The sequence below is a fragment of the Sphaerodactylus townsendi genome, linkage group LG15, assembly GCF_021028975.2.
Source record: "Sphaerodactylus townsendi isolate TG3544 linkage group LG15, MPM_Stown_v2.3, whole genome shotgun sequence".
NCBI classification, from domain to species: domain Eukaryota; kingdom Metazoa; phylum Chordata; class Lepidosauria; order Squamata; family Sphaerodactylidae; genus Sphaerodactylus; species Sphaerodactylus townsendi.
Window position 1 is genome coordinate 39,286,343 of NC_059439.1, and position 24,058 is coordinate 39,310,400.

Sequence of the window (24,058 nt, forward strand, 5' to 3'; positions counted from 1 at the left end):
AAACTTCTGTGAGCAAAAACAAAACAAAGATAAAAGAAACCCCATCTAATTCAAGCAAAATCATAAGGTTATCTGTAAAGATTTTCTATATACACACTCACGTATACACAAAAGTATACATGGAACATCTCCACAAAACGGGGCGCGGGGGGGGCATGATAAAAAAAACCCCACAACCCAGAGCCCCAATACAGACCAAAGACAATTAACGGCTTCCTTATTTTTTTTTAAAAAAATCCCCCCCCCACACACCCACCCACACGGCCACCTGCCCCACAGTGCCTGCCCCTTTGCCAGAGATGCCACAGTGGGGGTCGGATTGAGGGAGAAGGGGCGAGCGCGGAGCTCCACAGCTCAACCGTCGCCCAAATCAGATACATTCACTTCTGCTTCGAGTGTGCGGCTCGCGCTGCTGCCAATAATGGTCCTGCAGTAGGCTGGGCTCCCCACCCCCCCTTAGAAACACTTTTCAGTACAATATGATTCTCCTCTAGATCCAGAGAACACCCAATAAAGGAAGGGGGGCAGGGGGGGCCGAAAAAGAGGCAATAAAAAGTCACAACCTTCGGGAGCTTATAAAAAGTGCATCTCGTACACGCGCACAGAGAAAACATTTGCTGAGGACACAACCACATTATTTTAAAAAAAACAACGTTCAGGTGTGTGTGCGTCAGATGGTGATAGCGAACCTGGTATCCAAACGATGAACTTGTGGGGGAGGAGCTATAAAAGGGGGCGGAGCTTCACAAGGTTCCAGAGAGAAGCTGCCAAGAGGAATCCGGGATCGGCCGGTGAGCAAAACCCGCTTCATCGTCGTTAGTGTCAGTTTCTATTATTATTTTTTTTGTAGAGCTTTTTGTTTTGTTTTGTTAGACAAACAGAAACGTACATCCCGGGTTGGGGGGGGGGGGGGGGAAAAAAAAAAAGCAACAAAAAATCACCAAAAAACATAAAAAAGAAAATGAGGGTAGGCATTTTTGTGCAATCTTTTTTAAAAAAGAAAAAAGTATCCTATAAAATGGCCTCTTTGTAAGAGAAAATATACTGTGCGGGGCTAGAGTCTCTGAACAGTATTTACACCCACGTAGGTATATAATTATCCAAAGAAGAAGAAAAAAAATCTTTTTTTTCTAAGTGCATTTCTTCAAGTTTTTTTTGTCTTATAAATCTTTTTTTTTATATCAAGCTTTTGTGAAATTGCCATTCACATTTTAAACATATCCCCCGTGTGAAAAATAAGTGTTTTTCTTTTAAAGATAAACTTTTTTTTGTAGATTTTCATGTTTTTTTTAAAAAAAAAATCTTCCAGAAACTCAAAAAACAAAACAACCATTGTATTTTTTTTTCCTTCTTTTGGAATCTGTAACAAGTCACTGTAAAAAAAAAAGTCTTGATAAAGTGCATGGCAGAAAAGGTTTTTGTTTTGTTTGTTCATTAAGGTGCTTTGTAAGGGAAGAAGCAGTGCTAAACCTCCTCCTTGTCCAGCCAACTGACTCTCGTCACCACTGACCACTCCACCACGCTACCTCCTGCCCCTGCCCAGGGGCCACGGAGGGCACCAGACCATCTCTCTCCTGCAGTGCACTTTCACCACCACCAACACTGGTGGAATCAAGGCAGCCGTGGCAGACAGGAGACACAGGGAGAGGGATTCCTATTGCTGAAGAGGGGTCAGTAGTCCTCCACCGGTTCCAGTTCACTTGCGGAGCCATGAAGGGCGTAGCCTGGAAGGGAAGAGGGGGCAGGTCAGTCGGGGGACCCGCCCCCACCCACCGAGCCCTCCCGCGCCCACCCGGCTCACGGCCCCCACACTCCACACTTCCTCTCACCCAGGATGCTGGGGTCAGCGTGGAGCATCATCGGGCGCCTCTTCATCTTTGCAGCTTGGCTGTTCTCGAACGGGGGTGGCTTGGGGTGGTGATTGGACTGGAATATGGATTGCAGGTTGCTGGAGCTCAGCCAGGGGGCTTCCTGTGGGGGGGGGGAAACGGGGGACAAAGAGCTGAACTGGCCAGCAGGGGACGCCCCTCAGTCCACCAGGCGGAGGAAGGAAGGGAGAAAGGCTGAGAGCTGAATTCCTGCCCTGCTCAGCCGGAGGGGCCAGAATCCTTTGCACTGAACTGCCACAAAACCACGACTAGAGCCACCCATGCCACCCATCAGAGAGTCACCTCCCAGCCTTGGGTAGCGCTGCTAAGAGGTCAGAAAGGGCAGGTTCCCCGCAGGGTAAGGGGCTGGGAACGTCAACCAAGCGAAGGGAGAAAAACGGACCAGATGGGGCGAGAAAGGAATCAAAAGTCACTGTCCTGTCCTCTTCTGACAAGAAGGAAAAGAACACCACCGCTGTCCCCCCCATCCCCCCCTCGCAGGTCACTTGCAGGCCGTCCTGCCCCCCCCTCCCCCCACACACCTGCTGCTGCTGGCGCTGCTGATTGGCTCTCTGCTTGGCACGGCGCTCCAGGAACTGCTTTGCGAATTCTTTGGCTTCCACAGTGTCCCCCAGGTAGGAGCGGATGCAGTCATGGACGTCGTAGGGGGATTCCACCTCCTTCAGGAACGCCACCACAGTGGGCACTGGGCCAAGAGGACAGGACACAGGCATCAGGACACACGGCCCCCTCCCAGAGACCTCCCCAGGGGAACAAGGGCAGGAAGCACCCATAGCACCCCCCAAGAGCCCTCCGGGCAGGGAGGGAGGCCTCCTCGGTAAGGCCGACACACAAAAGGCCTCCGTGGCCGTTAGAATGTGGCTTCCGATACTCAGGCCCCATCTTGTTCGCCCCCAGCTCAGTTCCATCCGGCCAGCCGGCTCCCCTCCTCCTGGCCCCTACCATCGAGGTTGCTGGAGGTATTGAGGGCGTGGAGCATCTGTTCACACCACTGGGTGAAGCCGTCCTGGGGCTTGTGGATTCCCTGAAGCAGCTTCAAAAGCTTTTCCTCTTCCTCTGTCTTCTTCCTGCTCTGCCGACAAGAGGGGCTGTACGTGTCCCTGGGCCGGAGGGGAGAGGGAACAGGGCCGAGGTGAGCGAGCGCATGCAGCCGCCGCCTCTCAGAATGACCCACTCGGACTGGCAGGGGCTTCCCCATCGCCTGCCGCCGGGTCCTTTCAACCAGAGGTTCTGAGGAGTGACACCCCCGCCCTGCCCCTGTGGATCTTTCGTGTGCGGCTGAGCCACAGCCACAGCCCCCCCCCCCCCCCCCCCGCCGCTCCTTCTCTGTGTCACCCTCCCCCCGAAGGGCTTAAGGCTGCTTACTGTTCTTAAGCTTCGCAGGCTCTGGGCCAGGGGCCTTTACATTATTTTCCTTCACACACTCTCCTCCCAGAGGCTGAGGGAGCCGCTTTTCTCGTGGCCCCCCCACAGCGGGCTTGAGTCCACTCCCCACTGAGTGGGCAGGCTGTTCAGGCTGTGGCCCCCATGCTACCGGGAGAGAGAGGGGAAGTTAAGAGTCTGAAAAAGCCATATCATCCAGCCCAGGGATCCCTCGCGTAGCCCCCGAGGGCACCGAGGCCTTCGCCAAGACCCAGCTGGGTGTCCAGCAACTGTTTTCCAAAAGTGGGGCAGGGCTGGCCAGAGTTCTTCCCCAACAGGGCCAAACAGGGCTTTTGATTAGCTAGGCAGGTTAAAATGACAGATTAAATAATTATTAAACTGAATTAAAATAATGGCAACCGTCATGTTTTATTTTTTCTAACCACGTATTTTTTTCAATCCCCATTCTTCTCCCCGGCACTTGGGACTGCCTCACTGGGCGTGGCTCTGCCTCCTGTGGCAGAGATGCTGGGGCTGAGCCACCCCCACCCTGTGCCAGAATTCCAAACGTGCCCACAAGCTCAGGAAGAAGAAGAAGAGTTTGGATTTATATCCCCCCTTTGTCTCCTGCAGGAGACTCAAAGGGTCTTACAATCTCCTTGCCCTTCCCCCCTCACAACAAACACCCTGTGAGGTAGGTGGGGCTGAGAGAGCTCCGAGAAGCTGTGACTAGCCCAAGATCACCCAGCTGGCGTGTGTGGGAGTGCCCAGGCTAATCTGAATTCCCCAGATAAGCCTCCACAGCTCAGGCGGCAGAGCTGGGAATCAAACCCGGTTCCTCCAGATTAGATACACGAGCTCTTAACCTCCTACGCCACTGCTGGGAACGCCCAGCCTTGCATCTCCGCCCAGGACCCCTCTTGTTGAAACGGGGGTATTCCTTCACAGTTGCCCCTCTGCTCCCTGCTCTGAGAGGCTGGGATGGATGGATGGGAAGTAGGATATGGGGGGGGGGGGGGATGGGACTCACCACTCTCTGCTGCGCCCGCTGCTGCTTCTGCATGTGCCGCTCCGTCTCTTGCTGCAGGTCCTGCAAAGCCTTCATGGAGACATTCTGTTTGGCCAGCCCTCCCCAGAGCGGGTGCGAATTCTGCTGCTGCAGTAGTTTCAGCAACAGCTCCTGCTGACGGCACTGCGAGGACACAGCCGGAATAGCTGTGAAGCCAGGAGGCCCAGCCCGGCCCTTCCTGGGGGCAAGCGTAGCCCCCCCCCCCCCCGCCAGACCAGACTTACTTCCTCCCGTAGCTCCCGGCACGCCCGGGCATCTCCCAGCTTCTGAATATCAGCCAGGCTGAAGCTGTTCTGGGTGGAGGCACTGCTGTTCACTGACTGCTGGCCCCAGGAGGAGGAAGACGGCAGCTGGAAGGTGAAGGAAGGATCAGCACGCAGCGCATTTTCCCTGACTCCCGCCACGTCAGGTGTTGCCCAGCAGGGCTCCTGATTGGCCACTGGAGAGCTGGTTGGCTGTGCAGGTTTTTTAAAACCTCATTTCAGCAGCAGCAGCCGCACCAGGTCACTGGGCAATGGGAGTGAAGACCAGCAACCGCTCTGTGGCTGCGCCCACTGCCTCAGGATTCCCAAGGCGCCCACCAGCTTCCAAAGGCTGGGGACCCCCCACCCCCGTAAGGGAACTCCTGCGACACCCACAAACCCTGTCCAGAAGCAGCCTTGCCTGCTTGCGCCTGAACAGCTCCTCTTCCTCGCGGCGCCGTTTGCGCTCATCCTCGTCTCGCTTGGCTCTGAGTTCAGCGCCTCTCCGCTCCTGTAGCTGGGGGCAGGAAGAGCACGTCCGGCTGGCTGAGCACGAGGAGGCGCAAACCCCCCCCCCCCCCAGATTCCCCCTCCGGCCCTTGGTGGTCCCCCCACTCACCTTATGCTGCAGTTGAAGTTGTTCTAAGATTGGACCCTGAGTTGAAGAACTAATGGGAATATCCCACAAGTTGGCTTCACCACCTGCAAGCGCAACAGGAGAGAGCGCCTGTCAAGGGAACCGGATGCCCAGAGAGAGCGCCACGTCCCGGATGTGCCAGGGGGGAGGAGGAACTGCCCACGGCACACCCTGGCAAAGGGCGGAGGGATGGCCGCGCAGGCCTTGCAGCTGAGTCACAGAAAAAGCTCAGCTGAGGGCTCCGTTTTTGAAATATATGAATATTAGAAAAGAATGTAAAGATATTACAAGTTATTGTATTATTTGAAGTATAAAGTGTGAAGGATTAAGTTTGTTTAGATCTTTCCTTTTTTCTTAATATACAATTATAAATTTATAAATCCGAGTTGGATTATATGCAGAAATAGGAATAAGAAAGGGAAAAGAAGATTTAAGTAGAAAACTTTAGTTTTTTAAGAATAAAGCTAGTAGGAAGTCAAGAAATAAGGTGTTGTTAAGATAACATTAAGAAGTAGAAGAAAAACGAATTAGAGAAGATTAGTAAGTTAGTATGTTACATAAGATAAAGAGGTAATGATGCTAGATGTTAGGTAGTGGAGCTGTTAATAGGTAAAGTAAGTAAGTAATGTTATTATTTGTAGTATATGTAAAGTATGTCATCGACATTTAAATAACGTATGTTAGTTTTATGTTGGTTATTCAATAAAACTTCAAAAAAAAAAAAAGAAGAAGAAGAAGCTCAGCTGCACACAGCCTTGAACGACGAGGAAAAGCCGGATACAGAAATGCCTGGGAACGCCTCTCTGCGGAACAGCACCAAAGGGGTGGGTGGGGGGGTCTCCCAGCAGCTTCCCAAAGGGCCCTGCTGGAGCGCTCTCTAGCTGCAAACTCCTGGGCCCTGCCCCACAAAACCCAAAAGATGCTTCCAGCTCCCTCCATGTCAGGATGTCTCTGTGTGTGTGGGGGGGGAGGTGAGAGTGGGATGCGGCTCTATGCAGCGCTCCGCCTGCTGCGTTGATCTGTTTCCTCCCTATTTGTAACCTTGGAGGTGTCCAGTGAACGCTGTTCTGTTTAGTTTCACATGCGTGTGTGTGTGTGGGGGGGGGGGGTGCTGTTCTATACCGTGTTTCCCCGAAAATAAGACAGTGTCTTATATTAATTTTTGCTCCCAAAGATGCGCTATGTCTTGTTTTCAGGGGATGTCTTATTTTTCTGTGTTCTGTTCGTCGGGCATGCTTCCAAACAAAAAACTTTGCTACGTCTTACTTTTGGGGGGGGGATGCCTTATATTTCGCACTTCAGCAAAACCTCTACTACGTCTTATATTCAGGGAAACAGGGTATTATCTACTGAGGGGAGCTCCTCAGAACAGGAAGTCGCCCGCACCTGACATTGCCATGAACTCTTTTGAACTTTCAATGGTTTCTTTGTCCATGAAAGGGAGCCCTGACACTCCGCACAGAAGCCCCCTGGGCCCCAGAACAGAGGTCTGCTTGATAGTTTTACTTCCCAGCAGACCTGCCGGGTGGGTCCCCAGGATTTCCGTTCGACCCGGGGCCCACAAATGATCTGAAGCTACAGGGGAGTCCAGAAACACAGTCCAGGGACAGGCCTGGGACCTCTAAATCCGCCACGCCCCAACGCAACGCGACCTGCTTGTGATGAGGCTGAGGTATGTGTGTCCCACAGGGACCCGGTGTCTGGCACAGAAACTGATCGGTTCAGAGAAGGGATCATCCCCTGCTCTCCAGCCCTGCAAGAGAAGGACAAGGGGAGCCCATCACTCAGCCGCCTCGTTGCTCCGGTGCCACTGGTTCCCTGCCGGTTCGCTTGAGCCCGCTGGGAGAGGCCAGGCTGCTGGGCACCCTCTCGCATCCCAGGCCCAGAGACAAAGGCTAAGGAGTGGTGCGTCTCCAGGGCTTGTTTGGGGGCAAGCACAGGCCACAGACCTTAGTCTCCCCACTCTGAAAGTCCCCATGGACAGCAGAGGGAAAAGAGCCCGGGGGTGGGGAAGGAAGGACCGCTTGTGGTCTCAGGCTCACCTGGGCTTGAGAGCCTGCAGCTGCTGCAGGAAGGTGGTCAGCTGCTGCTGCGTCAGGTCCCCCGATGCCACCTTCTGCTGGAGGGAACACTGGGCATACTGCTGCCTACTGGGAGAAGAAGAAGAAGAAGAGTTTGGATTTATATCCCCCCCTTTCTCTCCTGCAGGAGACTCAAAGGGGCTGACAATCTCCTTGCCCTTCCCCCGTCCTCACAACAAACACCCTGTGAGGTGGGTGGGGCTGAGAGAGCTCCGAAGAGCTGTGACTAGCCCAAGGTCACCCAGCTGGCGTGTGTGGGAGTGCCCAGGCTAATCTGAATCCCCCAGAGAAGCCTCCACAGCTCAGGCGGCAGAGCAGGGAATCAAACCCGGTTCCTCCAGATTAGATACACGAGCTCTTGACCTCCTACGCCACTGCTGCTCCAGCAGAAGAAGTGAGCCCAGCTGCAGAGGGGCGGCTGGCAGAGATCGCGCCTGCCCGCCCAGCGAGCCCTCCCCGTGTGCTTTGGGGCAGGCCCCCCCACCCCACCCCCTGGCCAAGGAAGCAGCCTGGCCTGCCGCAGGACGGCCCCACCTGTTGGCCAGCTGGAGCAGCTGCTGGTGCTGGAGCTGCTGGTAGAGGGTGGCGGTGGCCAGCTCCTGCTGCTTCTTCAGGCGCTCCTGGTCCATGTTTCCCTGCGGGGGAGGGAAGGGAGGAGCACACACAGTCCCCACGACAAGCCCAGTGCTGGGGGGGCAACAAGGAGCCCTGCCCCCCCCGGTTAGGCCCCCCCCCACCTGGCGAGAGACCCAGTGGCGCACCTCACGTGTCACGCTCTGCTTCAGCGCTGCTCCAAATGGGCGCTTGTGGTGCGGGCGCAGGTGGGCCAGCCCCGGCTTTGCCCAGTCTGGTCCCTGTCCCTCTGCAAGCACCTTCAGCACCCCTGTGGCCCTCTCCCTCCTCACCAGTAACGGGGGCGGCGACGGGCCCGGAGCAAAAGGCACTCTTCCCCACATCTTTATGACTTCGCCCAGGGGCTGGAAGCCCTCGTCACAGCCTCGCTTCACCAGCAGGGACATGGTGAAGTAGCCGGCCTGGAACCACTCGGCCATCTCTTGGGTGGCGAAAGGGCCTGGGCAGGGAGGGAAGAGGCTGGTCACCCGGGCGGCCTGCTCGCCCGCGGGGGAGGGGGGGGGGACACCCTCCGGGGCCGCCGGAGCTCAGCTCACCTTGGATCTCCCCTTGCGGGTCCTTGTAGAACCACTTCATGGCAGCTTCGTGGGAGAGGGGCAGGGCCGCGGCAGTGTTGCGGTGGTCCCCGATGGCCTGCGTGAAGTGCTCTTCCTCCAGGGAGCTGTCTTGCAAGGAAGCCACCATCTTTTCTGCTTCCTGAAGGCAACAAGGAACGGAGGAGGGAGGGATTCAGGGAAGCTCCTGCTGCAGCTCAGCCAAACCAGCACCACGGATCCCAGCTCCTGGACATTGGAATCTGAATTGGGACTGGCCAAGACAGCAAGCAGAGATGCGGCCTTCCACTGCCAAAGGTACAAAGCCAGCGCGGCCCAAGCCATTCAGGAGTGGCTACCATAAAGTTCCCTTTCTGGGAAGGCCCAGAAAATAAAGCAACTCTGCCCTCCGACGACTTTTCAGTATAAAAACTAGGAAATCTTCAGAGTGGGGGGTGAAGTGGTTTCTAAGAGGTTTTATTCACTCAACGAGTTTATAAGGGAACATAAGAACATAAGAAGGAGCCAGCTGGATCAGACCAGAGTCCATCTAGTCCAGCTCTCTGCTACTCGCAGTGGCCCACCAGGTGCCTTTGGGAGCTCACGTGCAGGGTGTGACAGCAATGGCCTTCTGCGGCTTTTGCTCCCGAGCACCTGGTCTGCTAAGGCATTTGCAATCTCAGATCAAAGAGAATCAAGATTGGGAGCCATAAATCGACTTCTCCTCCATAAATCTATCCAAGCAAAACTCTACAAGAGCAGATACTTCTTGCACACATCTGAAAACAACTTTCAGCCATCCTACCATGGGATGATCATGATACGTTGTCTTGGAGGTTGTTTTTTGCCAAGAAATACATTCTCTTTTAGTTGTGGTGGGCTTTCCGGGCTGTGTGGCCGTGGTCTGGTAGATCTTGTTAGAAACAAGATCTACCAGACCACGGCCACACAGCCCAGAAAGCCCACAACAACTAGTTGAGTCTGGTGGTGAAAACCTTCAACGTTCTCTTTTGTTGTATCTTAAATGTGACTCTTATTTTTCCCTCCCTCCCAGATGACAGAAAACTAATGTACCTGTGCCAGGCCAGTGTCAGAGGGCAGAGCCTGGCCGTTCCCTCTCTCAGGTACAGGGCACATTTGCCATTTATGTTAGTGGAAATTAAGTTGTCTTCATTTCTAAGTTCCATAAAGGGGCCAAACAGGGTGTTTTATATGCTAAAAGAACATGCGTTTATACTTTTGACTCAATAAAATAGAAAACACAGGAAAATTAATGTTACACATGCTTTGAGATTTCCTGAAAACCAGAAAATAGCAGCACGGCCTCAACGTGCCAACACGTTTAACACCTCGCCTTCACTTCCTGGCAAGCCAGAGGAGGAGGTCAGGAGATGGGGGGATGGAAATGGGGGCCTCTCCTGCCAAAGATGCTGCTGCCTCCCCCCTCACCTGCTGCAGATGCTTCATTCCATCCTCGTCCTCGTTGTCCCCAACTGTGAATTCAGTCGCAGCAGCAGTAACAGCTGTGGACGAGGAAATGGCCGGCCCTGCCGCAGAGCTGATACGAGCCGGGTGGCTCAGCATGCCTGGAGCTCCTGGACAAGAGGCCAAGAGAGGGAGCAAAGTCAATTCCACTGCACAGACCGGGGGGTGGGAGGGGGGGGGAAGAGCCAGGCAGCCACTGAAAGACCACTGAAGTGATGGGGTCACTTTTGTGACCATGAGGAGGCAAAGGCCGATGAGCCCCTCCCCTGTGCTGTACCAGGGTCTCCCCAAAAATTTCTGGAGACTTAAAAGCCCCCCCTTCATATCTTGCAACCTCAACTTGACAGCGATGGGGAAAGCCAAATGCCCCTCCCGCAGCACACACCATTTGAAGTTTCCATGTCCTTGATGCATCCAGCCGCCGCCACCGACCCCTCTGCTTTGGAGACGGGCCCCGGCACGGCCCCCTCGCATTCACCCATGGGAGCAGCATCGGCAGCCGTGGAGAAAGGGGGGCCGGAGCGCCACAGGGCCCCCGGAGGAGCCGCTGGTTTCTCGTCAGGCACGAGCTGAAGCTCCATCCGCTCTGGGGGGGGGGGGGGCAGAACAGGGATTAGCCAACCTGTCTGGCCCCCCGCATTTCTTCTCCCTCCACCCAGCAACCCCTCCCCTTTCAGCTCCGTACCTCTCTCTCCCCCTTCCTTGAGTGGGGGAGCAACAGGGCCGTTGCCGCTCTCTCCCTTCTCGCTGTCCTTGGCCTCCAGCAGGTCCTCCTCCTCCTCCTCGTCCTCCTCTTGCAGGGGAAGGAAATTCAGCTCCTGGTCCTCCAGGATGGGCTCTTTGGGGCTCTTCTGCAGAAGCAGCAGGGAGGGAGGGGCAACAGGAACTTTTAAAGGCAAGCTAAGAGCAACCCCGCCCCCCAAGCACACTCCTGCTGAGGCGTAACGGGGGAGGAGCAGCTGCCTGAGGAGGTCTGGCAGTCCCACATTTCTGTAAAGGAGGAGAGGAGCAGCCCCCTGCCAGACAGGACGGCCATGAAGGCCTCTGCCGGGCACTCCTCGCCTGGGGGGAAGAAGGGCTCCTAAGTCTTTCCCCGGCCTGTGCTGGGAGGCAGCCCGCTCCCCAACGCACCTTAAGAGGCATGAAGGCCCCGGAGGAGTCAAACGTCCCCATCTCCTCCTCCTCGTCTTCCAGACACCACTCTGGCAGGCCGTCTTTGTCCTCTTCAAAGCTGTCGCTGTTCTGGCGGTGGCGGCGCCCGCTCCGGGGCTCGTCCTCTCGGTCCCGGAAGTCGAAGTCAAACTTCCGCCGGCGCCCTTCTCCACCGTGTTCACGCCACCCGGCCGACCGAGGCCCCCCATCTGCAGAGCGGCACGCAAGTCAGCTCAGCCCTGCCCATGTCGGGCCCTTGTGAATCGCAGGCTCCGCCACCTCCCGCAAGTTGGCCGGGTCCAGCCGTGGACACTGGAGCCCCTTACCTGGGCTGGCCGACCGCCAGCGCTCGTTCTCGCGCCGGGTTCCTCCGCTCTGCCGCCAGCTGCCCCCTGAGCCCGCAGCAGCAGCAGCAGCCGTCTCCTCCTCGCCCTCGTGCTCCTCCCGCAGGGTGCGCCAGTTGTCGCTGTCCGAACGGGCAAAGTCTTTGCGCCCTGGGGGGACTCCCTCTTCGAATGGGGCCCGAGCTAAGAACAAGCAGTCAGAGAGGAAAGCCCGTGAGGCACACGTCTGGACGTGGAGCTGCTTTACGGGAAGCACCAGACGGGCTGCTCTGAAAGTCGTCCCGGCAGCTGCGCCCACCCCCCCACCCGCCCGAGGCTTCCTCCACCGTACCTCCTTCCCTGCGGATGGGCTTCTCGAACCTACGTTCTCCTCTGCAAGAGAAAAGAAGGGTAAGAGAATTCAGGGCGGAGAAATGACGCGGCATTCGCCTCCAGCACCTCCCCTGCAGAACCCTTTCCACACTCACCGGTCATCCCAGCTCTGGCTGCGGTGGATCTCCCGGCCGCTTCCACGACCAAACGCTCCTTCTGCCTCCTCTACGCTTCTTTGGTAAAAGCCGCTTTCGCCCCGGCCTCGGCCTGTTGAGCGGGGGTAAGTGTCACTACACAGAATGCCCACTCACGGTCTCCAATGTGTGTGTGGGGGGGGGCAGGGGAATAACAGGTGTAGGCCCCTCTGGGGGCAAACGTCCACCCCATCTCTGTACCTCGGCTCCGTGCGCTGCCTCTCCCACGGGAGACGCCCACTGGGGTAGCCCCACTCCCCTTTCCCATCAGCCTCAGCACTGCAACACTGTTCACAGACATGGAGAAATTCCTCTGGAAAGACGGAAAAGGAGAGAAGCCAAATAAAGTGGGAAGACGTGCCTGCCACCTGCTCCTCCCCATCCCAGACAAGCCCCCGCCAGTCCCACCTGCTCCTCCCCCATCCCAGACAAGCCCCCGCCAGTCCCACCTGCTCCTCCCCCATCCCAGACAAGCCCCCGCCAGTCCCACCTGCTCCTCCCCCATCCCAGACAAGCCCCCGCCAGTCAAACCTGCTCCTCCCCCATCCCAGACAAGCCCCCGCCAGTCCCACCTGCTCCTCCCCATCCCAGACAAGCCCCCGCCAGTCCCACCTGCTCCTCCCTCATCTCCAGACAAGCTCCCCGCCTAGTCCCACTCTTGCTCCCCCCCATCCCAGACAAGCCCCCGCCAGTCCCACCTGCTCCTCCCCCATCCCAGAAAAGCCCCCGCCAGGCCCACCTGCTCCTCCCCCATCCCAGACAAGCCCCCGCCGGGCCCACCTGCTCCTCCTCTGTTAATGGCACCAATGCCAGCGGCTGCAGAGGATCGTCCTGGAGAACAGCAGAGAACTCTTTATCTTGGATTTCTTCTGGGGACTCTGCCCTGGGGGAGGAGAGGTGCTGTCAGTGACATGGAGAAACAAATTCCAACAATCTCACCCACCCCCCACCACCTGCATGTGGTGAAATCGGGAGGGGAGGGCTCAAAGAGGTCTCAGACAAGGTGTGCAGAGGCTTCTCCCCCTCACCCCAAACTGCCCTCAAAGTGTAATCCGGAGACCACCAGCTGAGCCAAATCCCTTCCCAGGACAAGTTGTGGCCGGTGCAGAAGGGGGGAGGCCAGAAGTCGTGGCTGACTGGCTGCCTCCGCATGGGGCTGAGCACCCAAAGGGCGGGACTTGCCTTGTTCTCCTTGACGTAAAGTGCTAACATCTCTTCCCGCCCATATCGGTACTCGGCTAGTTTGTACTTTGGCATGGCAGGGGAAGGTGGAGGGGAAGTGACGCTCCCGCCACCAGAGAGCGCACGAAGCCTACGGGAGCAAAGGAGAAGGCACATCAGCTCCCTGGGCTGTCCACGGCAGCCGTGCCCCCACCCCCACCCCGTCTGCAGCCCAGAGGAGGAACACTTCCTTCTTTGGCCAGTGGCAGCCCTGGCCTCTGTTTTGCCCCCCAGAATGTCAGAAGAGTCCTGCAAGAGCAGACGGCGACCCCAAAGGAGAGGTCCGTTAGTGGCTCCCAGCCATGGGGACCAGAGGGAAACTCTACATTTCAAGGCAGTCAGCCTCTGAATCCCAGCATCAGGAAGAAACAGCAGGGCTAGGGTTAGGCACCCCTAACCCCAGAGGACCTGGCTGAGTGCTGCGCGAGACAGGAGGCGCGACAAGATGGGCCCACCCTGGTCCGTCCCAGCACGGCTCTTCTGACATTCTTAGAAGTTCGTAAAATTATGCTAGTGGCAAACCAAGTGGGTTGAGCTTCTCCTCCCTCTCCCGTCACTAAAACTCACAGGCACCCAACGAAGTTAATTAGAAATAGTTTCAGGATAGACAAATAGGATCTCTTCACTCAACAAGTGATTAAAAGGAAGAATTCACAGCCAGAGGATGCAGTGAAGGCCATAAACACAGACAGCTTTAAAAGGGACCAAGTCAAGGAGCCAACCCCTGGAGGAAACGTCAGAGAGGGCCTTGGCCTCCACACCCAGCGGTTCAGTCTGCAGAGCAGAAGGTTGGCCACTGGGTGAAACAGGATGGGCTGGATCCAGCAGGCTCGGCCACCAAGTTTCCAGCCCATGTGCGTCAGGTTTACAGAGGCAATGGCCAGTGAAGTCCTAGAAACCACAGAGAGGGCAGCTAGCCAATCAGAGAGAGGGATGCTCTGCAGAGCCCCACCCAAGGGGCATCAGAGGCAGTTCGACAAAGGAACCATGTTCATCTATTCAGGCTGCAGAACTTCCCCTCTCAACCCGCTGCTCATAGGCTGGGGCCCTGACCGATCCACAGACACACGTACGCACCACTCTGGCCCAAAGTTCAGTGTCTCGGCTGCCATCCTGCTTCTCCTCGGTGGCGACCTCTCTGGTGACTGCCTTCTTTCTTACTTCTCTTCTGCAATGACCTTAAGAGACAGAGGAAATTCAGAGCCAACCACAGCAACCGAATGTAAACCTGAGCACAGCCTCTTACGGCAAAAAGGAGAAAGAAGGAAAACAGGTGCCCAGGTTCTCCAGAGCATGCCACCCGGAGGTTCTGGTAACCGGGCGCCCAAGGCTGGCAGGGCAGGGAGAAAGAGAAGGAAGCTCCAAGGATCTAGAAACAAAAGGGTATGTGTCAACATGCTGCCCACCTATTTTGTATCCTAACCAATCTGTGCCCAGGGTCACTCTTCCTGGTCGGGGGCCAGGGCCAATAGCAGTGGACCTGCAAGAAGACAAGGGAAGGTGATGCGCGGCCACTGCAAACGGCCTTCCGTGAAAGGGAGGAGTGAGGAAAGGCCCTCCATGCAGCAGCAGCTGACCGGCCGGAAGATCTCTGGGAGACGACTCTTCTTTGCAGGGAGGAGCCAGATGGGCCAGACCCAGAGCCCCCTGCCCCTGCGCAGTGCCACAAATGAGGCCCAAACTTGCTACGGCCTTGCGGCACACTTGGCTTCAGCCTGGCACGCAACCCGTCAGCCCCTCAAGAACCGAGGTGGCCCCATCAGCAACAAACCCACGAGCCAAAGGGAGTCTAGATCTGTGCTCGCAACGCGATGAGGCCCCTGCCCTCCCCCCCCCCACCCACTGCAGGAGCCAGACACTGAACCGGACCCCCTGGGTAACATCAAGGTCAGCGCTGTCTACTCAGGCTGGCAGCCGCTCCCCTCTGACATCGCCTCTGCCTGGTCTTTCTCTCAACTGGAGATTGCACTGGGGGCCTTCTGCCCACCAAGCAGAGACTAAGCACCCTCCCCACTGTCCCACTACCCGGCCACATGTGCCCCATCCCGCCCCTTGGGCATTTCCGCAAGGATGGGCCTGCTGGCAGACATGTTTCCTCCAAATCCAGGCAGGAAAGGGGAAGTCGTGAGCAGCCGAGCTGGGGTGTAGAGTCCAGACAAGGCTCCCGGCCACCTCTAGTCCCCAGGAGACAGGGAGAGTCACTCACCTCTTCGCGATGTCCTGCTCCCTTTAGAGCCCCCGAGGAGGACGGTGACGGGGGAGGGGGGGAGAGCGAACGGCGGGCAGAAAAGGAAGGACAAGCCAGCCTCCAACGTGTACGTTCGGGCGAGAGGCCGCTCCTGGAGCCCAGTTTGCCCCACGGCAACAGGCGACTTCCCCAAAGGACCCCACAGCAGAGTCTGGGGCTCAATTCAAGCAGAGAAACTCTGGAAGAGACAACACAGGTGTTTCCATTGGACACATGATTACGTGTCGACACAACGAAGCTTCCTTATGCCAATTCAGGCTCTGGGTCTGTCCTGGTCAGTCGTGCAGTGGCTCTCGGGCAGCGTCTCAGACAGGAAAAGGTCTCTCTCCTCACCTACCACCTGGTCCTTTCACCTGGAGATGCCCAGGAGAGGTCACAGGGCCTCCTGCAAGCCAAGCAGATGCTCTGCCATGGACCCCACCCACCACTGGGGCCCTGAAGGGCAACTCCCACTCTGCAACGACCGGCTCAGGCCTTGCTTGGCTCTGCCAAGGACAAAACTCTAGTGAGGAATACCACAGACCATAGGGCAGGGGGATGCCTCTGAACATGTGCAGAATGCTCCCCCTCAATCTGCACCTTTCCTCCTGCAGTTATGGGAAACCAGAACCAACACAACTCTGAGGCTCAGGCTCGTGTGCAGAAGACCAAACAACTTCCAGGGAAGGTCCCCCGTCCTCCAAGTAACACCCAGAGAAGGGCAGGGCAGCCCCAGCGGCACCATCTCCACAGACAGCACCACAATCTCCTATTCTGGGCTGGTTGCCCCCTGGGCCCCCTGCCCCTGCAAGACCACTGGCCCAACAGGAGGGAGGGAGGGATGGAAGGAGGGAGGGAGGGAGGGAGGGAAGGAAGGAAGGAAGGAAGGAGGGAGGGAAGGAGGGAAGGAGGGAAGGAAGGAAGGAAGGAGGGAAGGAGGGAAGGAGGGAAGGAAGGAAGGAAGGAAGGAAGGAGGGAGGGAAGGAGGGAAGGAGGGAAGGAAGGAAGGAAGGAGGGAAGGAGGGAAGGAGGGAAGGAAGGAAGGAAGGAAGGAAGGAAGGAAGGAAGGAAGGAAGGAAGGAAGGAAGGAAGGAAGGAAGGAAGGAAGGAAGGAGGGAGGGAGGGAGGGAGGGAGGGAAGGAAGGAAGGAAGGAAGGAAGGAAGGAGGGAGGGAGGGAAGGAGGGAAGGAGGGAAGGAGGGAAGGAGGGAAGGAAGGAAGGAAGGAGGGAAGGAAGGAAGGAGGGAAGGAGGGAGGGAAGGAGGGAAGGAAGGAGGGAGGGAGGGAGGGAGGGAAGGAAGGAAGGAGGGAGGGAGGGAGGGAGGGAGGGAGGGAGGGAGGGAGGGAGGGAGGGAAGGAAGGAAGGAAGGAAGGAGGGAGGGAAGGAAGGAAGGAAGGAGGGAGGGAAGGAAGGAAGGAAGGAAGGAAGGAGGGAGGGAGGGAGGAGGGAGGGAGGGAGGGAGGGAAGGAAGGAAGGAAGGAAGGAGGGAAGGAAGGAAGGAAGGAAGGAAGGAAGGAAGGAAGGAAGGAAGGAAGGAGGGAGGGAGGGAGGGAGGGAGGGAAGGAGGGAAGGAGGGAAGGAAGGAAGGAAGGAAGGAAGGAAGGAAGGAAGGAAGGAAGGAAGGAAGGAAGGAAGGAAGGAAGGAAGGAAGGAAGGAAGGAAGGAGGAAGGAAGGAAGGAAGGAAGGAAGGAAGGAAGGAAGGAAGGGAAGGAAGGAAGGAAGGAAGGAAGGAAGGAAGGAAGGAAGGAAGGAAGGAAGGAAGGAAGGAAGGAAGGAAGGAAGGAAGGAAGGAAGGAAGGAAGGAAGGAAGGAAGGAAGGAAGGAAGGGAGCCATCAGCAAAACCCAGCTTCCCCAGCAGAGAGTCCGGAGGCCCCTGACAGATGCTGCCGGCAACACCCTTCATCAACAGGTACACAATCTAAGACCAGGGTCAGCCACTAGCCACACAAGCCAAGGGACACCGGAGGATAACAGGAAGGTTGACAAAGTAGGGGGGAAGTGAAAGAGGCAAATCTCACATCACAATTTCAGGCCTATCCTCCTTTGCTGGAGCATCGGAAGGAAAAACACACCACGGAAGAAGAAACGAAGCCAAGGCACTGACCCCCAAAGAGCAGCCGCATGGGTGTGCTGCAGTCAGGATCACAGACGAAGAACCCTTCCCGGTCAACTCAAGTCCTTGCCTCCTAAGTTCTCTGAGTATGAGAGCAGTGGAGTGCTCAGGGCAGGCCTGGGCTGCAGGCAGGGCATTGAGGTCACCCCAAAAGTCTCCTGAAATCGAAGTGCAACAGAGGAATGCTACACTGCAGCCCTTCCTCAGTCCACCGAGAGAGCCTGCAATTAACTGAAGAGATCTCGTTTTCTCCTCACAAGAAACACCCCTCACACTGTAAATATGTCATTTGTACAATATTTAATTCAACAGAAATCAATGATGTCAAAAACTAGCAATATTTTAAAACATTTAACTGAAACAACTACGAAATAGGTACAGTTATGTAGTGTCCTTCTCAACTATATAATTTATTCCACCAGCTGCGGTCGTCCTAGCACTTCAAACTTGCAGGAATTCTTCCAGTTATACCAATACAGGCAAACCATCTTTCTTAGTTGGCAAATGCTGGAAACACCTGAAAAACTGACCTCCTTCTAAGAACACACAAGTTTAAAAGCCTAGAAAGATTTTTCAAGCTTGAGTCGCTCACAGAATTTTGTTGTGTGACGGGGCTGGGGATCGCTCCACAGAGAGGAATGTCAGGTGCAAACAACAGCTCACCTGCATCAAGCCTGGATTGGGCTAGTGGGGCTGGGACACAAATCACTGCAGAGCAACTGTCAGTACGGGTGAGGCGGCCACCTGGAATGGCAGGTCCTGCCGGGCGGGCCTCAAGTGCCCGGCTCAGTCTGCAGCAGGGCGGATTTGATTTAAATCAAATCAATTTAAATCACGATTTAAATAACTAAACAGAAAGGTTTGATCTAAGTCACGGCTTTCAATATAAAGACTCATTCTTGCTGGTGCTGTATTCTTGCGGGTGTAATCTTACAATATACGACCAGATGAAGGTTTCATTTTTAGAATAACATTTTGGATTTGTTTTATAGTTATATCAAAGATTACTAACTTGGTTATACTATGAAAAATATGTAGACAGATAATCACAAACTTACTGTGAGGTGAACAATTTTGTTGCAGCCTTTGCATTTTGCCTGCCTGCCTAACCCTTACCGACCTTCATTAAATTATTTCCCAACCTGCATCTCTTTCAGGACCTGCTGCCATTATAGGTTTCTCCTCTAGGGAGAGAGGAATATGACAAATCTCAGGCGATGCAAGATCCCAAGACTCCTTGAGTATTCTGCTCACAAGGTTTCACTTTCATTTTTACTCCTTGCCTGCCCCTCCTCGCCCACACTTAGCTCTGTGTGCAGATCTACTCCACTTCAAACAGTCTCCTGAAAACTCAGCACTTAAGAAGGGAGGGGTTGATTCTACATACATAGATTGGCAAGGAAATAATGGGATTAAGGTCTTTTTCTCAATCCCATATATTTGTTTAATGCCTTTTTCGATGTGAAGAAGAGGCACGTTCTCCCTGCAGACACAAATTTGCTGGTTTTTCCTCAAAAACATTTTATTTTAAAAATCCGATTTAAAAATGTTTACATTGATTTTTATCCCCACTCTTCTGCGCAGTCAGTCAGCACATGAGGCTGTTAGTCCACCAAAGTCGGCGTTGGCTACTCAGGCCGGCAGGCGCTCTCCAAGCTCAGAAAGGTCTTCCATAACACCTGCAAGCTGATCCTTTAAACTGGACAGGCTGGGGTTAAACCAGGGGGCTTCTGCCCTGCCCAGCAGGTACCCCTACGTCTGAGCCACAGCCTCTCTCCTAACACTTGGCTGCCAGAGAGGACAATACTGGGCAAGACAAAGCGAATGAAACTCCAACCCAGCTCATACAAACAAGATGGTGAAGGAAGAGTCTTCTGTTCCACAGTACTCTCTTGACATTGCAGTTTTGAAAAACATAAGGTGAGCATTCCCTGTGGTTTCTTGCTGTCAAGTTTTTTGCAACTGGGTGTGCAGCGAGGGGGCTGTAGAAAGAGGTGGTTCTCTTGGCAAATGCAAGCACTCATCAGTTACACAGTGGTGGTGGAAAGTGTCACAAAGTCACAGCTGACTTATGGCAAACAGATAAGGTTTCCACTGAAAGAAAGGAGCAGAAATGGACTGCCGTTCCCTGCCTCGGCACAGTGACCCTGGACTTTGTCTGGGATCTCCCATCCAAGAACTAACCAGGACTGTTACAGTGTGTAACAGACTTCCCTCTGTGAGACACCTCTGGAGATGCCAGCCACAGATGCAGGCGAAACGTTAGGAACAAGATCCACCAGACCACGGCCACGCAGCCCAGAAAACCCACCAGAATCAGGACTGCTTAGCTGCCAAGACATAGAGCCATGGGGCCAGCCTGGGCCAGAACTTACAACCTTCCTTTGAAATCTGTGCACACGCACAACACCACACTGCACTCCTGCAGTGTGATCAAGGCACCTCACTTCACAGGCAAGCTCACACATATGAAGGGCAAAATCCATGAAAACATTTGCCCTCAAACACTCAGGCTGCTGCCGAGAGAATCGACCTCAAAGACTCTACCTCCAGCAAAGGAACATCCCAGAAGCCTGACCATTCAGCCACCCACAGTGGGATCCAGGGATCACTGGCTACTCCTATTGCTTTCTATTAAACATATAAATGCCAAAAAGAAGAGGGGGGGGGGGGAACACTGGGAAAACGTAGCCAATAAGCCAATCGACTGAAGGATGCTCGTCTCTCTTGGCCCACGGAATCAGAAGGACACGCTCCAGCCCTCCAGACCCTTCAATCCATCCCAAGCAACACAGCTCCACCACACCAAGGGACAGACCCAATTCAAAAGTGGGTCATGAAAACATATCCCACAATACCAAAGGAGACAAGCGACGCTGGCTGTGGACAGCAGATCTTTGCAGAAGCTGGCATTCTCTGCTCCAGTGAGCCAAAAGGAGACCGTCGCGTGTTTATGCTGACCAGCCCAGGAGAATACCAAGGCAGTGCTGCTGCTAGCGCACAGTGCGGCCCACCTGCACCTCATTCTCAAATTGGGGCGCACCAGGGTGGGGGGTGGGGGAGCAAACAGGCACGGTTCCTACGTACAAAGAGATAAGGGAACCCCAGACCTCAAGTGCCCTCTCTTCTTCTCCATGCAGAACAATAACGAGGGGCTTACATTTTTCGAGTGAAACCACCATTCAGGGTCAAGCAGGAACCACAAAGTTTGTCCTCCTCTCTACAGACCGGAACTGAAAACCTGAGGAATCAGCCCACGAGTCCAACATAGCCAGACTTGTCTGCTCAGACTGACAGCTGCTCTCCAGGGTCTCAGGAGGTCTTTCCCGTCACCTGGTCCTTTTGCACTGGAGACGCTGCCGGGGATTGAACTGGGACCTTCTGCAGGCCAACCACAGGTTCTGCCACTGAGCCACGGCCCCTCCTGAGCCATAGGAAAGACAGCAAACCAAGGCTGCGGTTCTGAGATGCTCCCCAACTATGGACTCTTAAAAACCTTTCACTGCCGAGCCACAGAATCGTAGAGTTGCAAGAGACCTCAAGGGCCATCCAGTCCAACCGGCGGCCATGCAGGAACACGCAACCAAAGTACCTCCAACAGACAGATGGCCACCCAGCCTCTGTTTGAAGACCCCCAAAGAAGGAGACTTCGCCTCCCTCCGAGGAAGTGGATTCCGCTGTCCAACAGCCCTGATCCTCAAAAAGTTCCTCCTAATGTTTAAGCAGAATCTCTTTTCTCGTAATTTGAATCCATTGCTCCATGCCCTAGCCCAGGGGTCCCCAAACTACGGCCCGGGGGCCAAATGTGGCCCCCTGAAGGCATTTATCCGGCCCGCCAGGCATGGCGGCGATGGCTCCATTCATGTGCAGTGGGGGCTCGAGGGAGAGGAGGAACCGGCCCCAATGGCCGTTGATTGCCAATTACATTATGGCACCTCCAAATCTCCATGCATTTTCTGACCCAGAGTTGGAAACCTTACATGTGGCAATGCCTGCTCCGCCCTTCCCTCTCGGCTACTCCATGTGTTACTCTCAGGCTTTCTGTTCCGCCTCACTCCCATTGGCATCAGCCAGGCTGGCGAATCGCTCGCTGGCTGCTAGGGAGGAAAGAACCCAGGAAGATACCTGATCCTGGGTTAGATGGAATGCTTCATTGGGAAAGTTCTGCTTTTTTTTTTTTACAGGGGAAGGTATTCCACAGCCTCCCCAACAATATTTGGAGCCCACCCTGTACTTGACATACTTTGGTCACTGTTCTAAAAATAGACCATGACAGAAAGGCTGAAAGGTGAAATCAAACATTTTACAATCATTTGTGCATAGGAATTTGTTCATAGTTTTTTTTAGTCCGGCCCTCCAACAGTCTGAGGGACAGTGAACTGGCCCCCTGTTTAAATAGTTTGGGGACCCCTGCCCTAGCCTCTGGAGCAGCAGAAAACAAGCTTGCTGTTTCTTCGACATGACATCCCTTCAAATATTTAAACATGGCTATCATGTCACCCCTTAACCTTCACTTCCCCAGACTGAAAATACGCAGCTTCCTAATAGTGCATGGATTCCAGACGTTTCACCATTCGGGTACCCTCCTCTGGACATGCCCCAGCTTGTCAATACCCTTCTTGAACTGGGGCGCCCAGAACTGGACACAGGATTCCAGCGGCAGCCTGACCAACACAGAAGATACGGAAGCCCAAGGATCCTGCCCGCCAGACTCTTTTCTGTTATGACACAACCACGCATACCTGCAGCTGCTGATGGACCTGGCTATAGTGATCCCTTCCACAATGCGACTTTCCCTCCCGCAGATTTGAAATATACAGGAAAAGAGATTCCACTTAAACATCAGGAAGAACGTCCTGATAGTCAGGGCTATTCCACAATGCAATCCGCTGCCTAGGAGTGTGGTAGAGTCCCCTTCTTCTGAAGTTTTAAAACAGAGGCTGGACAGCCACCTGCCAAAGATGCTTTGACTGGGTCTTCCTTCTGGGGAGTTTTGTAGAAGGCGACGACAACATGCAAAGGCCAGCAGGCGTCACACAGGAAAAGTTCAGAAACTCAAGACACACATAAAATACGTGCAGCAGTTCCATACAGCAGCAACACAGTTTGCCTGTTCCCACCATAAATGCACACTATTTCTTTATTAAAGTCAAAACAGAAGGGGAAAAATCAGACATTCTCTGGTACCGGGGGGGGTGTGGGGGGGTGTTTCATGCAGATTTCCAGATTGGGGGTGGGGGGGGAGTGTGCGCTGCACCTCTAACCCCTGTGATGTGTAAGGGATAAATTGGGACAGGGATAAATTGGGACGATGAATCCTTCTATGCCAGGGGTCAGAAGGCCACGGGGTGGGAGACACTGTTGGCTTTGAGGAATAGGATAGGACAGTGGTGGCGACCCTATAGCACTCCAGATGTTCATGGACTACAATTCCCATCATCAATTGGCCATGCTGGCAGGGGCTAATGGGAATTGTAGTGCATGAGCATCTGGAGCACCATAGGGTCGCCACCACTGGGATAGGACATAAATGAGACTTGGTTATGCTGGTACTTGGCGGGGGGGGGGGCGCCTTATGCGGGCTCGCCAGTCCAGGCAGCCCCCCCCCCCCCGGCCCCAGAGCCCGGCCGAGTCTCACCGGTGTCCCATCCGGCCCTTGCAGCAAAGGAGCCCGAGCGCCCTGCAGCAGACCACCCCCCCGCCTTGGATGCCGCCCCCGACCACGCATGTCACCCCATGTGCCCCAAAGACCCTCCACTCCCAAGCATCCCCGCCCCCCATCGCTCCCCCGGGGCGAGCTGCACATTCCGCATCCACGCCGCCCCTCCCCCAAGGACTGCTGCGGGGGGAGGGGTCTCCGCAGCAGCTCCCACGTGAGGGAACGGCGGCCGCGCTGGGGGCCCGCCCGGCGGCCCGGGAGTGCCGAGGGGGGCGAGGCCGCGGCGGGCAGGGCAGGCCGGAGGCTCCGGCGCGGCGAGCGAGGCCCCCGGGGGCCCGGTTCCCATGGCGACGGAGGGGGGCGGGGCCTGGCGGTTGCCGAGCGACGGAGGGGCCTCCCGCGCGCCTCTTACCGGCTGCTCCGGGCGGGGGGGAGGAGGAGGAGGGGGGCCGGGAGGGGGAGAAGCCGCAGCGGCGTCCGCGGCTCCGCGTCTCTCGCTCCTTCCTCCTCTCGCCGCTTGTTTGTGTTTGTAACCAAGATGGCCGCCCTCCTCCCGGTCACGTGATGCGGGCGAGCAGGACGGGGAGGGGAGGTCACGTGCCGGGGAAGGGGGCGGGGCGGGTGCGCACGCGCCGCGCGAGGGGACGACGCCTGCGTACTGCGACGGCGTCCTCTCGCTGACGCGCACGCGCGGGTCTGCCACGTGACTTTTGTCGCGCACCTCCCCAGAAGAGGCTGGAGGGGGGGGAAATCCGCGCCGTGTCACGTGGTTCCTCCGGACCGCGCCCTCCCCTGTCACGTGGCGCCTCACGCTTTCCCACTTTGCTTCGGCCGTCGTGACGTCGAGCGTTTAGGACGTGACGTGTTCTTACCACGCAATGACCTCATCGGTCGACATCAAGA

The 24,058-nt window shown here is 55.7% G+C and overlaps 1 protein-coding gene across 4 annotated transcripts; it reads right to left on the bottom strand.

The window, feature by feature from the left end:
- Positions 1-3,238: 3,238 nt before the first annotated feature.
- Positions 3,239-23,697, bottom strand: GIGYF1 (GRB10 interacting GYF protein 1). Of its 4 annotated transcripts, none has more exons than XM_048516947.1 (24): positions 23,568-23,697; positions 15,361-15,580; positions 14,561-14,634; positions 14,232-14,332; positions 13,116-13,245; positions 12,714-12,809; positions 12,135-12,246; positions 11,895-12,006; positions 11,759-11,799; positions 11,410-11,610; positions 11,063-11,292; positions 10,617-10,782; positions 10,317-10,517; positions 9,896-10,041; positions 8,450-8,609; positions 8,186-8,352; positions 7,815-7,915; positions 7,242-7,346; positions 6,852-6,952; positions 5,182-5,264; positions 4,984-5,079; positions 4,545-4,670; positions 4,282-4,443; positions 3,239-3,419 (listed from the first exon to the last, which is right to left on the bottom strand). In XM_048516947.1, the coding sequence occupies exons 4-24, from the start codon at positions 14,264-14,266 to the stop codon at positions 3,306-3,308; spliced, it is 2,685 nt and encodes an 894-aa protein (XP_048372904.1). In that variant the 5' UTR covers positions 14,267-14,332; positions 14,561-14,634; positions 15,361-15,580; positions 23,568-23,697; the 3' UTR covers positions 3,239-3,305. The 4 variants fall into 4 exon arrangements, with proteins under 4 accessions (XP_048372904.1, XP_048372903.1, XP_048372902.1 ...); XM_048516946.1 differs by having other exon boundaries at positions 7,242-7,349; XM_048516945.1 differs by having other exon boundaries at positions 8,042-8,352.
- Between the last annotated feature and the right edge of the window lie 361 nt (positions 23,698-24,058).

Bases quoted from the DNA above. Each gene is read 5' to 3' on its own strand.
- GIGYF1 (XM_048516944.1), bottom strand. From the start codon at position 14,266: ATGGCAGCCGAGACACTGAACTTTGGGCCAGAGTG. The intron at 10,042-10,316 runs GTGTGTGCTGCG...CCTCTTGTCCAG, and splicing joins GGACATGGAAACTTCAAATG to GAGCTCCAGGCATGCTGAGC. The intron at 5,080-5,181 runs GTGAGTGGGGGG...TCCTGCCCCCAG, and splicing joins AACTTCAACTGCAGCATAAG to CTACAGGAGCGGAGAGGCGC.